At 43.8% G+C, this 15205-nt stretch overlaps 1 protein-coding gene across 4 annotated transcripts in view; it reads right to left on the bottom strand.

The window, feature by feature from the left end:
• The window catches only part of macf1a (microtubule actin crosslinking factor 1a), a 201362-nt gene that overhangs the window by 6409 nt on the left and 179748 nt on the right, over positions 1-15205 (bottom strand). For all 4 annotated transcript variants that reach the window (XM_041954924.1, XM_041954925.1, XM_041954926.1 and 1 more), the window contains 26 exons: positions 14852-15078; positions 14596-14718; positions 14377-14478; positions 14035-14136; positions 13666-13839; positions 13244-13399; positions 12710-12907; positions 12394-12522; positions 11456-11638; positions 11151-11306; positions 10696-10902; positions 10193-10312; positions 9914-10083; positions 9639-9798; positions 9288-9482; positions 8882-9154; positions 8404-8592; positions 8114-8225; positions 7812-7969; positions 7493-7655; positions 7241-7395; positions 7042-7116; positions 5071-5088; positions 4147-4264; positions 2912-2974; positions 2366-2398 (listed from right to left, as the gene is read on the bottom strand). In XM_041954924.1, the coding sequence (XP_041810858.1) occupies positions 2366-2398; positions 2912-2974; positions 4147-4264; positions 5071-5088; positions 7042-7116; positions 7241-7395; positions 7493-7655; positions 7812-7969; positions 8114-8225; positions 8404-8592; positions 8882-9154; positions 9288-9482; positions 9639-9798; positions 9914-10083; positions 10193-10312; positions 10696-10902; positions 11151-11306; positions 11456-11638; positions 12394-12522; positions 12710-12907; positions 13244-13399; positions 13666-13839; positions 14035-14136; positions 14377-14478; positions 14596-14718; positions 14852-15078 (3759 nt within the window). The remainder of the gene's footprint in view (positions 1-2365; positions 2399-2911; positions 2975-4146; positions 4265-5070; positions 5089-7041; positions 7117-7240; positions 7396-7492; positions 7656-7811; positions 7970-8113; positions 8226-8403; positions 8593-8881; positions 9155-9287; positions 9483-9638; positions 9799-9913; positions 10084-10192; positions 10313-10695; positions 10903-11150; positions 11307-11455; positions 11639-12393; positions 12523-12709; positions 12908-13243; positions 13400-13665; positions 13840-14034; positions 14137-14376; positions 14479-14595; positions 14719-14851; positions 15079-15205) is intronic.

The raw sequence follows: 15205 nt of genomic DNA, 5'->3' as shown, positions 1-15205 counted from the left end.
TTTAGGAGTTCGGGAGGTCGTAAGTGCACTTTGGTTGAGTTGATTTGAGGGGGAGAGGTAAGTGAGTGTGTTTGGTTTGAGTGCAAAAATAGGAGTAAATCAATCAATTCGATACGCAACGAAAGTCAACAGGTCGTCCACATTTGTGGACACGTTATGGAGACACACTGTCATCGCTGCAGGTCTTTGCTCTCATTTCACATATCTCCTTGTTCAGGGCCAGAGAAAACATTTTCTGTACTAAAGTGGTTATTTTCTCATTAGGAGAGAGTCAAAAAGCTGCTAACAGAGTGCTGATTATATCTTTGCAAGAATAGTTCAACATTTTGAGAAATTTGTTGCTTCACTGACAGGAAACAGGTCGTCACTGGGACAGGCCATGAAACAGCCCAGACAGACAGCAAATCTGATCTGACAGGTTCTGTTCCAGAATTCAAACTCCACACTTAAAACAACACTAATAACAGTATGGCGAGTGGGTCACTTCTATCTAATAGTGCTGTTTATTCCATATTTCTGTTTTTAGCTGACTTTGACAAACACCATTTCACATACTGTGAGCCCTTTATCTTCATGGGCTAAATGTCGCCGAGCCTTGTACTTGAACGTTACACAGCATTATGGGAGCTACTTGGTGTTGGGCTCCATTTGTTTCAACTCTGCGGGGCATTGGGATGTGTGTGTCTTTGCTAAATTTCAAAGGGTGAGTCGAGGGCCGGATAGCTCTGACATAGCTCTGAATTTTATGGATACAGACAAAACAGTAAAAATGACCTAAGTACCCACACCGGTAAATTTTCATGGCAGCAGTAGTTTCTTCTGTACTAATTAACTGCATTTTTGATAGAAAGTGCTGCTGTGGATGCCAGTTCATGGAAAGTAAACACCAGGAACATGCTTTATTGTCATGCTTCATGGCTGATCAAAGAAGCTGGAGGAACAGCGGTTCGCACAAACTCGACATCATGACTTCAGCTCTCTATGAGCATATTTCCCAAAATGTCAAACCATTCCTCTAAGCAATGGCAAGTGTCTCCAGTTGCGAAAAATCTCATTTCATTAAGTGACACACACACGTTCATTGCGTATTTGCTTTACAACATCTGAGGGGTGGTGGGAGCAAAAGCACAGCCTCTCTTCTCTCCTTTTTTTCAACAAGCTCTTCCAGTTGAATTCATTTTCACTTCTTGCTGCGAGGGAGCATCTCAGCTTCGCTGTGTATACACATCATGTGTATAAATACATGAGGGGGTCATGCCTGGTTTATGCTTAGCGGGAGAGAGCCCAGAGATTCAGGGTTTCTCCCTTCTTCAAAAGACACTCAGCAGCATTCTCGGACAAGAAAGTAGTGCAGCAGCCCCAGCAGACAACAACAAGCCTGGAGAAGCCAGCCACAAAGAGGGAGAGAGAGAGAGAGGGGGAGGGAGAGAGAGAGAGAGGGAGGGAGAGAGAGAGAGAGAGAGAGAGAGAGAGAGTTGAAAAAGGAACAAAAAAACACAAAAAAAAATAACCAGAGAAGAGAGACAGGATAGATTCAGAGGAAGCATGGAAGAGAAATGAAGGGAAAGGAGTGGAAATAGTGTAAAAAGATTCAAGGAAGAGACGGAGGAGGAGAAGATGGCTGCAGCTAGCTGTAGCAGCAGTGCAACTCCTAGCCTCATGGCCATCGTCAAGGCCGGTCAATTAAACGGGTGCACCCTGCAATTACGTCCCCCCTCAACGCCAGCCAGCCAGGTGCACCCTGTAATTGTGTCTCCCACCAACCAGCCATCACATTTAAAGGAGCCGCGTTGGAAGCTGGTGTTATTAGAAACCAAGGCCGGCCACGCCCAGGTCTTAGACGCTCACTGTCTCTTTACACTTACGTCAACAGATTTTTTTTTTTTAATTTGGACTCAAACTAGAAAAATAACAAAAAGAAGAGAAACATGTATATATATATATGTAAGGAGTGTTCAGTGTAACACGAAAACACGTCAATGTTATTTGAATTTTTTTCTGCTGAGCATCATCAACCATGTTTCTATTATTAGCTAACCTTGAAAATTCAGCCATCTTGAATTCATAATTAAAAAAAAAATACTTAAAAAAATAGAATAAAATGAAATATAAAGACCAGGGGTTGGCCAGATCCTGCCTTGTTGTGAGTGAGGAAAGCATGATGCAAACTTGTGGCACACAGACAAGACTGACGTCAATGCTTAACACACAAACCTGACCGCAGTTAGAAACAGTGCACACACACATATATAGACACACAGAGGACAGCTGTGGTTGAAGATGGAGACTGACAGCTGGGCAGACGGATGGAGGGAGAGTGATAGAGATGGAGTGACAGAAAAGCAGAGAGAGGAAGTGTAGATACCTCGGCAGCAGAAATAGCCAGGAGTGACTGTCACTAAGAGACACAAGAGACAATGTGAAATAACAGCATGCTCATGGTGGAATGAAGAGAGTCGCACACACACAAAGATATCACTCATTGGAAACACACAAGCACTGGTTAAATTAATGGGTCAGAAATGACTCCTCCACAATCACACAGACCATAAACACACACACAGTCGACTGACGGGGGTCCGGACGAGTGTCAGTGACCCCTGAAATGGGTTTAAAAAACAGGTCAGGATATCAGAGCTTGTGTGAGTGGCGACAGCCGGGGGAGGGAGGTCAGGAGAGAGGAAGAGCAGAACAGTGGGGGGAGACATAACGTTAGTCAGGTGATCACAGTCAGCAAGGCACAGCAACAAGGCCAAACCAACAAACCAAAGAAGAAGAAAAGATGAAGATGGGAGATAACAAGAAAAATAACAAGAAGAGAAAGAAGAAATTTGGAAGAGAGAGTCCAGGAGAAAGAGATAAGAAGACAGAGAGAGAGAGAGTGAACGCATAAGAGATAGAGAAGTCCAACCTATACGAGATGAGATGGAGCTACTGGAATCGGAGCGGAGAATCTTAAGTCCTGGATGTTGCACTGAGGAAAGAGAAAAGGGGAGGGAGGGAGAAAGAGAGGGGGAGGAAGAGGGAGAGAACTGAGGACCATGCACCATGCAATACTACTGTTTTATTTAAAAGAGAATAAAAGAAAATAAGACCGGCCGAGAAGAGAGAGAATCGGCCGAGCTTGTACAGAAATAAAACGTGATGAGGTAGGATGATGAAGTCGTTGAAGACTGACAGAGGACGGGCTCAGAGGGAACACAGAGGTTTCAGGAGGGGTGATGGAGAGAGAAACAAAAACTAACTGTAGACGGCACCGGAATGAGACCAGGCAGCGTTTCACTGCATCACCTGCTGACAGACAACTTGACAGACTTGAGTCAGTTTCGTTGGCGTGTTTTCCTTCACTTTAATCCTTTAATCTGTGTGTTGGTGGTGGAAATGTCAAGAGCTCGGTGCAGGAGGTGTGTCTGCTTTCAGAAAGAGTTGTGTGAGAGTGTGTTTGTGTTAGAGGCCGACTGGTATTATCTGATCTGTCTGATATGTGACCCATGCATTCCATTTAAAATTGCTCCCAGCAAGCAAACACAAGTTTTTCAGGCTTGTGCATTTGTAGGCCTCTAGAACCTGACGTGGAAAGACAGAAACTCCCTGCACATACGAAGAGCTTCATTGGACTGAGTGGCTTGCAGGTCCTGAGTGTTCCTGTATGTACAGAAGTCTTTTGGGCCAATCCAACTGTGGTCACTACACCAAAATCATGCTGCAGCCCAGCGCAGAGACTGGGGCTTGATATTATTGGCCATTTTAGCCTGCAGATATCAGTATTGTGTGATGACTAACAAGTAACAATGCAATACAAAAATGTCTAAGAATAGCAACAGAACTGGTAAATGAAGGGTTAATTAATAGATGATTGATTTAGTTATTGGTGACAGGGCACCAATGTTCTGCTTATTTTGGCCACAATTCATAAGTGAACCAAATTTAACAGACAAAAATCCATAATCAGTCGGGCTCTAGGGAATCAAAGTGCATGTGAATCAAATGAAGTGAGACAGAGGAGGAGAAAGAAGGTGCAGTTAGGTGTGTGTGTGGTTTGTGCTTGTGTGTTTTAGAGCGATGAGTGTCGCGTGTGTGTGTGTGTGTGTGTGTGTGTGTGTGTGTGTTTGTATGTGAGAGAGAGAGAGAGTAAACGTCACTCACCTCTGCATGGATCGTTTTTGACCAGGAACTCGTCCAGAGCCATCCAACCACCTCCAACTCTCACCATCACTGTGCTGCGCAAAATCCTCACCAGACGAAGCTGCTGAGAGTCACCGAACTGAAGAGTGAAAAAATAAAACAAAGGAGGAAGGGACGAGGGAGAAGTAAAAATGGGCAGATAGAAAGGGAGGAAAAGTAAGACAAGGGGTGAGAAAAGGAGTTTACATAGAGAGAGAAGAGAGTGAGGGAATCAGAGAAAGGAGACAAAGTTAGTGAGTAAAATAATAGCTGATATATTGATTGATGAGTTTTAAATTAACCACAGCATCACACCGAGCAGCCCATGTACCAAATCTGAACAGATGGTCTGTTCTACTCCATGCAACAACAGAAAAAAAACATGCACTGACAGACCTGAAGAGACACCCAGCCACCCAAACAGAAATCACTGCCATTTTTATATTCAGTCTTTTTCAATCTTCCAGACATTTTTCAAACCGCCCAGCAAAGCAGAACTCCAAAGCGATACCAGCACAGAAGGAATTTTCTGGATTTCTCTCCAAGCAGCTTGATTTGCTTCCCAGTTTCAGTCCAAAGCACACTATATATCACCTAACCACTAATTACCACTTCAGCCATGTCACTGTCGCCTGCTTCACATTGTGCAATTTGTCACTCTCAACACCAAACAAATCACGGCAGGGATATAACTGGAGGGTCAAACCTGCTGACACGTTGCAAAACCACAATGGAGTGCTTCTTCTTTTGAGTTTTTTTTTTTCCAATCATTATTAAATATGGAATTACAGCAACAAACTTTTTTTTTTTTATCAGCATGTGAAAGCAGAATGAACAGCACTCCATTGGTGGGGAATCAGGGAGCAGATTTCACACATCCAATCACAGCAGCGGCAGCCACATTACCTGGTTTCCGAGGAAGAACTACATTAAATCCAGTAGACACGGAGCACAGGAACACAAGGAGAAAGAAACAGAGCAAGAGTGAAACAACATGTACTGATAACTGAGGTCTGTAAGGTATGAATGGATACCATTTATTTGTTTACAGGATCTTCAAAAAGTTGGTTCTAAAATGGTTAAATTGTGTTTCTGTTATTTGAGCTCATAATTAGTTGTGTAAGCTGTAAGATGCAGTGGACATGAATGCCTGTGGATGTTATGGCAGTGCTGCTTCTTAAAACTGGATGGAGGTGAAGACAGAGACAGTGAAGAAAAGTGAAGCCAGACACAAACATGAGCAAAAACACAAACACAAGACGCACAAAAATGAATTGGTGTACTATTAGTACCCCCAGTGTCCTGCAGTCAGACACTAGATATCATTACCCAGTGGATAATGATGGAGTGGACACACATACTGCAGCAGTGGAAGTGATGGGTGATCCAGTAAGTGCTGTGGAAAGCGGTCAGAAACGTGTCTATGACCACTGTAAAATGCTGCATATATGCACACAGACGGCTGGGGAAAGCACTGGAGTCACTGTAGCTCCTGGAGGTTTAAAACGACTTTCATAATCCTACAAAACGAAGCAATGAGAGGGTCAAATGTCTGTCATCCTCAATTTGAATAATGTGATTCCTCAGATAATATCCCTAATAAAAGCATAAATAAAATGCTTCCAAACTGGTGAAAATTCTTTAAATTCTTCCTTCTTTCTACAGTTGTTGTTGGTATGAAAGTATGCAGCCACCACTGGAATCTAATCCTACTAATAGTATAACATTAATAATATTACTGTAACATAATCTTAATAATTCAAAATTCCATAATCTATCTTCGTAATCAGGCACGGATGGAAGCAAGGACGCAAGAATACTTTGTTTTATTGGACAGATTAACAAGTCAACTGTCAGGAAGGAGATTTCTTTCACCAAAACAATCAAATTTTAGTCTCTAACCCAAGGAACCCCTAACAATAAGGAACTGTAGTCTTTGCCATTACTGATCATTTCTGGTGTTCAAAAAAGGAAAATAGAATGAATGTGAGGATGACTCCAGAACAAACTTACTCCTGGTCTGGTACATTTGGTGTTACAGATTTCCTTCATAGTTCAGTTTGAATAAAACTTCTTTAAAGCAGCTTGGTGTGAACACCACCTGACTGACAGCAGTGCTAGTTATCCAGCTCTACCTCTTTCATACCCAGCAGCCCAGTGTGCGTCCATGCAGTCATGTTTACACGGTTTTATTAATGCTTTGGTGATGACAAAGAAAGCTCAGCTGACAATCCTGGAAGGCTGTGAGATGTTATTAACAAGTTATATCAATGCTATCATGACATGTAATGAGATGTTATGATACAGACAATTAGTGCACTTATAAATACACCATGAGATCATGATGTGAGATGGACACACAAGAGAAATGCTGTGAAGTTATGTTGAGAAGTTAATTGGTGATGCTGGACGAGTGAAGACACAGTCAGTTAATAATAAACCGGCCATTAATAAAAACTGGGTCAAACAGTGTTTGCAAAGTAACTTTTTTTTCAGTGCAACAGTTATTCTTGCAAAGTTTGTGTTCGAATTTCATATAGTGCTGATAAGGAATTCAGTTTGAGCAACAGTTTAAATGACTGTGACTCTTGACTTTAGTGTGAAGGTGTGTTTAGAACCACACATTCAATCACAGCGAACTCCACTAGGTTGACCTGTTGTATAGTTCTTACTTGTCTGCTAATCTAAGCATGAGGACAAAAATGACCAACATGCATTTGCAAATTCTCTTTGACCCAGGTCTGTTAACAATTAAAACTGCAATGAACAATAACATTTTCTCTTAAACATTATCTGAAGGATACATTACAGTTTGTATAACAATTTCTTCTATAGATAATGTGTGTTAATCTCAACCAAAGACTGAGCTGAACTTACCCGGTATTTGTTCTCTCCTATCTGCTCCACTTGGAACCTCTTGGCACATTTACACTGGGCCACCTGCCGAGTTACCTGCACAACAACAATACACAACATGTCAATGAATGCGTTCAGACTACTAACATGCATCAGGCTGGACCTGTCCAATGGCTGACTGGCTCTCCTGTGGCTGATATTACTCCAGAAGCCTCAGTACCTCATCCTCTATCTTATCAGCATCAGTGGTGGGTCTGTAGGCGTCCTTGTTGGGATGCAAAGCAGCAACAAACTCGTAGTAGTCTATGTAACCATCTCCATCTCTGTCAAAGATGTCTGCCACAGCTGTCATCTCCAGCTTACTGGTGGGAAACTCTGCACAGGTGGACAACAGGAATTCATATATCATTTAATGTCTTCAGGTCAAAACAAGTTATCCCTACAACCAAACAAATCTTCACCAATAACCTACTTGAAGCCAGGATGCCGTCGATAAATTCCTGCCGTGTGATCTTTCCGTCTTGGTCCTTGTCGATGCGTCTGAAGAAGTCCATGACACGAGACTTCTTATGGTTCATCCAGCGCATGTACTTTTTCCTCCACACATCAAAGTCAAAGTTGGCAAACTCTTTGAGCTGAAAGTTGATAATGCAGAAAAGAATGTGAGTGTGAATGTCTGTGCCAGTTATTGGCAGAAAGTCAGAGCTTTTCAATGACCAAGAAACTGTCGATTTTACATATATATATTTCTAAATCTTGGCCTAATCACGTTGAGCTGACAAGAAAGATACCTCCTCCAGCCTGTCCAGACCATCATTGAGTTTGCGCTGGCGGTCAAGAGCCAGCAGCCACACCTGCTGCCACCTGGCACAGAGCTGGTTGAGTCGTGGGTTTCCTCCAGAGACCTGCATGGCTGCCTGCTGCTGCTGCTGCTGCTGCTGCTGTTTGCCTGTAGATGAAGCAAAGAGTTAACAAATCCTCTTTGCCCCAGATGTGGAATTTGTATGTTTCTACCACATGCACTTAAGCTATCGTCAAAAAGAGTGGGAGATGGTAATATTTGTTCACTTAAAGGTAAACACAGGTGACTTACGAGCTCCTCTTCTCTCAGCCAGGCTGCCCGGAGCCTCGGCTGGTTTTCTTTTGTAGGTCTTTGTAACTTTGTCGACATCTGGCTGTTTCCTGGTCATCTCCTCCATAAACATCTGAGAACAACAAACACCAGCAGTGAGTAAGCTATGTTTAGAGTAAGTTGGGACAACACAACTGTTAATGAAAAGAACAAACACAGGCAGGTTTGCATTAAAATACACAAAACTATGTTCAGGAGTTTAGTTGCCCATAAACATGTGATGAGCCAGTGAAGCCAGTGGGGAAACCCACCTGGTGTTCTGTGATGAGTGTTTTGAGTTGTGGGATGTCCTGAGGAAGCGGCTCTGTGTCTCTCTGGACCAATGTGGTCTCAGCCCACTGTAGCCATGACAACAGCTCCTCCAGCAGGTTGGCATTATTGAGCACCTCAGTCAGAGCCGTCTCTAGCCGCTGCTCATGCTGTTTGGCCCATGTCAGCACCTGTAGGGTGAAGATGTTGATTAATATCAGATATTTCTACCTTGTTTCCATCATGTTATTTGTCATCATCTTCCGAGTTAAATAAAGACTAACAGGAGGTTAATAAATGTAGGTGCTCCCAAATCCCAAAGCCTAAAGCTAAAACCTTCACAACAATCGTTGACCTAGGATGTTAAATAATTATGTGAGCATGGATCTTATTAATTCAGAACTATATCTGGACGATGCAAATGGAAACCAATTTCAACAGCTTTGACTCTCTGCCTCGGGCCTACCCTCCCTTCCTCACCTCCTCGAAGCGTGCCCTGATGATGGTGATCCAGTGTTTGATGGTGGTGATGGAGTCAGGGTGACAAACAGTCAGAATGCCCTCTCCCATGCCAGCAGCCTTGTTGACATCCGTCCTCTTCTCCTCCACGGTCCCCATGAAGTCACGATGTGTGTGCAGCAGCGCCTGCAGAGTCTCTGCCTCTTCCGGAAGGACGCCGCGGAAACGAAGCGTCTGCTCCGCCTCAGAGAGCCACTCCAGAAGCACCTGCACCGCTGTACGAAACTCCTCTGCCTGAGGGAGAAATGTTAGATAGAAAGAAGACAGGGAGGGGTCTTTAAAAATGCCCTGTGCATTATTTGTAGCCAAAGTTTGATGCATAAGGAAAGATGAAAGTAAAAATAAGCAGTGCCGCTTCTTCTCCGACCTGTTTGAGTGCCAGCTGGAGGCGGGTTTGCTTTGTGACGGAGAGGGCACACACTGTATCCCAGCGGTTGCTGAGCTCCTGAAGCTGAACTTTGACCCATGCTGTGTCATCGCGGCCGGTATCCATCAGCTCCCGAGCTGAGCGCTTCAGAGCCTGAACACTGCTGGTTCTCTTACCCAGCTCTTTCTGGAAAGCCTGCAGGTTTAGACATTAGACATTATATGAAGACAGGACACTGCAGGTATGGGAAGTGTCAGACTCAGAACCTCCTCTGATGAAAAGCTATTTCAAAAGGAAGTTATTATCATCTCACACATATTTAACAAGAACAGCTCTGTTTAGTGAACATACCTTATGTGAGTCCATGAGGTTGGACACCAGATCCAGATCTCCATGGACGGGCTGGTCTTCAGCCAGCTGAGGCTCTACCCGATACAACCAGTCCACCAGGGCCTGGAGAGCCTCTGCAAACTGGCCTGAGAACAGCAGAGCCTCCTCCAGCTTGTGTTGTCTAGATCAAGGAGAGAATACAGACAGCTGTCAGTTATCATAGTTCAGGTTCCATATGTCACATCTGTAAAGAACAGCTGGAAAAGAGCTTCTCTGTCCACCTTCATCCTCTTTACCTCTCTACACTCTTGCCACAGACAGTGTCCCACTTGTCGCGGACCTCTCCCACCAGGTGGTCCAGTTTCTGGGTGTCCGCAGGCAGCTGTGCCTTGTCCCTCATGGCCTTACCAGATCTCACTGTAGTGTCGTAAACGGGCTGTTTCGACCCCAGAGCTTTCTGAAACTCCTGGACAGGCAGAGAAAAGGAGGGAAAGAAAAACATTTGTAGATGGAAACAAACAAAAGAGAAAAATAGAATTTTCAATATGCCTGCATAGAAAAGTGTGCATGTTTACCTTGTGTTTGGCCAGTTGGACTTTGATCTTGTCTGGCTCGTTGGAGATCTCCAGCTCTGAGTCCAGTCTTTTCTCGGCTTCTTCTAGCCAGTCTGTCAGCTTCCTCCAGGCCTCGTGGAACTGAAGAAAGACAATTTCAGAATTTCAGTTTGACATTTAAATACATACTTACTCTCTACATGAAAAAGGTTAATATCATTTCAGGTCTTTCCTAGAATGTGAGATGTTGAGAACCTGGATCTTAAATGCATTAAATTTAGCTGAGACCATCTCCAAGAATGACTTACACTGTTTCAATGGAAAAGCAATATAATTTGCCATTTCCAAAACACAACTGATATCATCGAACAGCAATGACATTAAGATCTAAAGCCACATACAAACATTCTGTCTAATTTCTTAAATATTTTTCATGTTGTCAGTGTATTCACAATGTCTCCTCTGTCTTTATGGGACAATATCAGCATTTAATCAAGTTTACCACCCTTCTATCAGTTCAGCACCTGTTTGGCACGTTTTCGGGCCTCATCGAGGTGTCGGCCTCGGTCCAGTGACCTCTGGACCAGCTTGTCCCAGCGGGCTTGGACACTGAGCAGCAGGTTTTTGATAAGAACAACGTCCTGCTTCAAGCTGGCAAAGCGAAGCTGAGAGCCGGCCTTCTCCAGAGCCAGGACCTGCTCTCTGTGGGTGTTCACTTCATTCACAAACACCTGGGCAGACAAAGACAAGACCAGAACAAATTAAGGAAAAATGTAACTGACCATAGAGAATATATTACCTTAATATAGTAAGTAATGACAGCTACAATACTGCACTGCAATACTTTTTAGCTGATGTAAAACTTTGCAAACCAAAAATAAAACTGACAAAATTAAATGCTTACATAACTTAATAACCTATTAAATATCCAAGACAGATGTCTTAACCATGTTTTTAATATCTGGAGCATGTTCAGTACCTTGTGCTCATCGATCTGGAACAGGACAGTGTCCAGAATGAGGCTTGGGGGTTGGGCCATGTTCAGTGTCTGTTCAGCCTGGGTCAGCCAGTTGATGGTGTCCTGCAGAGAGGTCTGGAAACCCGTTGCCAAGGAAACAGCCTCATCCAACTTTGCCTGGAAAGTTCAGAGTTTGACAAACCAATAAGTACAAGTAAGTATCTCAGTAGCAGTGATGACTCAGGATATATTAAGATTCACAGACAAGGATAATTAAGTCAAGAACAGAACAGGACAGAGTAATAATATATGTGTCACAGTCTTACCCTGCGGTCATCCATCTTGGTGTTGAGGCTGGCCCACTTGTTCTGCAGCATGCTCAGGTTCTGCTGGGTCTGGGTGGTACCGGGTCCTGCCTCCTCTCCTCCACGAGCCAGCAGCATGGACTCTCCTTGATCTAGCAGGCGGTGGTACTGGTCTGCTCGCTGAGTCAGCTGGGTCTGAAGCTCCTGCAGACAGAGAGCACACAAATGTGAGCTGATACTCCAGCTAAAAGGTGAGCATTGTTGTGTCTCACTGGTTGGTTCAGCACAATGGGAGCTATTAAAGTTTCATAGTCACCATTTACCAAGTGTCTCTCTGTGTAAACAGAAGAGCATGTGTAAGCTGATACTGCAGAGAGCATCTGCAAAAAAATCCCTTCATGAAAACGCAAAAATACCTGTTGTACATCACATTTATTTAATTCAATTCAATTCAATTTCATTTATATAGCTCCAAATCACAACCGAAGTTGTCCCAGGACACTTTCCATACAGAGCAGGTACAGACCAAACTCTTTAACTACAGAGACCCAACAGTTTCCTTACGAGCAAGCACTTGGCGACATATTTAGCTAATGCTTTTATCCAAAGTGACTTAAAATACGTGTATTCAACCAAGTACATCATGCAAGTACAGCAACATTAACTAATATGTAGATACAGTAACATATGTTAATAAAGGGTTGTCATAATACTAATCAGCAGTGTACAGTTGTTACATCTACAACTTACATCTTCGAACCCGAACACTGGCCATTTTTGTACAAGAATGTTTGTTTTCCAGTATGTTCTCTTCTGACATCCAACCTTCATTAAACTGTGTGGTTTACGGTTCCTCATGCAAGTTCAATGTCAAATGAAATAGAATTGCAGAAGAGGTGTATTTCTGTGTATTGTGCATGATACTCTGAGCATAAAGGTGTAATGTGACTCTCTGTTACCATGTGTTGCTGTAGCTGCTCCCTGGCTGTTTCAGGGAGACCGCCTGTTGGTTTGGCAGCAGACAGCTGGCTCTCCGTCCTCCTCAGCCACTGGAGGAACTCTTCCAACTCGCCATGGAAACCTTCAGCCTACACAGAAACAGGTGAGGGAGGGGGAAGAAACCCGTATAGATTATTTTAGCCACACATTAAGATATCATGAAAATATTACGACTACAGCTGCTGTTAATCCTACTACTATTATTTTATTTACTATTGCTGCTGCTGTTAATACTGCTTTTAGCTTTTTCTAACCCTGTTTTCTTCTTCACAGTACCTGGTGCAGGGCGGCCTCTAGTAGTTTCTGCCGCTCCTGGGTCTTGAGCAGTAGGCTCTCCCAGCTCTGGTTGAGCTGATCCAGCTGGTCCCTCAGGTGGCTGGCCTCATCGCCAGGAGAGGACTCCAGCAGCTCAGTGCCAGCACCGTTCACAGTCTCCACCGTGGCATGATGGGATAGCACATCATTACGCAAAACCTGTGAGGGAGAGGAGGGAGAAAGAAATTAATTACACAGAATATGGAGACGCAACAAGTAGTACATACAAGAGCACAGCTGAACACAAAGTATTGGAAGTTAAAATAAAATAAAAGACCAACATTTATTGACATGTTTGATTTTAAATGCACAAAAAAGCTTCACTGACCAATAATGTGAGAGCAAAACAGTTGAGAGTCAAAATCTTATAAAGAAACAGCTTCTCTTCGAACAAGTTAATTTACAATGTCACCCTGATGAAGAAGATGAAGTCACAATATGTGGAAACAGATGAGATTTTTTTTTCTCCCAGTTTGTAAAGAAACGTATACATACGTGGTGTTTAGCCAGCTCGATTTCGATGGCCTTGGGGTCAGAGCTGACCGGTCGCTGTGTGTCCAGAGTGGTGTGTGTGTGGTTTAGCCAGGCCTGCAGCTCAGACAGGGCATGCTGGAACTGACCCAGGGCCAGCAGAGCAGCCTCCAGCTTGTGCTGCGGTGGAAGAAAGACAGAAGGTCGGGCTTAAAAATAGGAACTCAAATGTTTGGGCTGTAATGAAAAGCAGCTGTCAAATACATGCAATCCTCCAGAATGCCAACTAGGACCAACATCGCCAACTCCCAAGGGAAACAGTGGAGTAAGAGCTGGAGGTCAAATACAGAATAATATGTCCCTGAAACCATTTTGTTTCAGCGTGTTACTCAGGGACATCTCAGTGATGCAGATGATAACTGTTCGGCCTTGTGTGGTTAAATTACCTGTCTGTGGGTGATTTTATCCCCCAGGTTGTCCCACAGATGTCGGAGCTCAGTGAGTGGCTCCTGGATCATGTCCCTGTCTGTCTGATCTGACACCTTCTTTAACAGCAGCTCCCCCTGGTGGCAGAGCTTCTCCATGTCAATCTGCTGCTGGTAGACCTCCACCTTGTACTGCTGCTCAGGGAGAATGGAGGGATGAGAGGAGCAGAGAGAGGTAAAGAAAGGAGAGAGGAGGTGTGTCTTGTTATCTGAAAATTGTGTTGCAACAATTCTAGGAATCTGCATATTTAATATCAAATTCATATGGATTTGTAGCATTTTACAGCAGATCTTGCGATACAAGAGGAAAAATTAGACTCTCTTGCAAACCTTGAGCTCTTCGATTTGCTGTTTGACAGTTCCCAGATCAGTTCCCACAGTCGACATGTCGCACAGCTTGATGACTGCGTTGTCCAGGTAGTCAAACATAGACTGGAAATCATACAGGAAAAATAAGTAAGAGCTTTACTTAAACAATTAAAAGCCAACAGTACCCAGCATAAACAGATCACTGTTTGAACATACTGATATATTGCTACACATAGATTTTTCCAATTACACTCTCTGAAAAAGAGGAAGCAACATCTAAAGAGAAAAAGTGATCAGTCTTCGTACCCTGGATAAATAAAGGCCCAGTTAACTATAAACATAGACTAACTCTGATGTACAGACCTGCAGTGCATCCTGATACTGCACAGATGCTGTCATGGCCTCCTCCAGTCTCTCCATCCTCTCTCTCCATGTCCGGTTCAGACCCTCCCAGGCAGCATTCATCTGGGAGAAAGACAGAGGAATTATGGTTGTGGGTCCATATGTAGTAGAAATCCACGCAACAAAAATTATTTTTATCTTTTCAGAAGCAAGTGATGGCACATGGTATCGGTTTCTCACCTCATCAATGGTCTTCTTGACTTCAGGTTTCTCAGTTTCTCCACAGGCAAAGATGAGGTCAGCTCCGAGGGTCCTGACAAACTCCAGCTCCTCCCTGAGACCATCTGTCTCTGCCTTTATGGCCTAGCACAAGTTAGAGAGAGATCATACTGAGTTGTTTAGAATAAAAAAACAACAAACAGTGCATTTTATGCCAGAATCTTTCTCTCCTCAGCCTGTCCATCAATATTCACTCGTTCCCTCACGGCCTTCATACCTCAGCTGCCTCAATTTGTTGTTTGATGAGTGAGGGGTCCACACCAGGGTCCTCCAGCTCTTTCACAATATCTTGGGAGTCTCTGAGTGTGCTCAGTAGCGCCGCCACATCGGCCCAGAACTTTCCTGCCAGGTCCAAGACGTCATTCAGCTTCCCCTCCCTCTCTTCGGCTCGCTGACGGATCTCATCCCACAAGGAGCGCAAGCGCAGGAGGCGGGAACGAACGGCTGGGGGAGAGCGGGGAGAAGAGTCAGATTATAGAGGCTGGGACAGAAAGGTTGGTGGAATCTCACTGGGAAATACTTCTTGGTTTCTTTCTTGAGCAATGTAGTCTATTTTATTTCAGATAATTTC

Source organism: Chelmon rostratus, chromosome 16, assembly GCF_017976325.1.
Source record: "Chelmon rostratus isolate fCheRos1 chromosome 16, fCheRos1.pri, whole genome shotgun sequence".
Classification (NCBI taxonomy): Eukaryota; Metazoa; Chordata; class Actinopteri; order Chaetodontiformes; family Chaetodontidae; genus Chelmon; species Chelmon rostratus.
The sequence above is the reverse complement of the archived record's forward strand: the minus strand, read 5'-3'. Positions and strand labels throughout refer to the sequence as shown.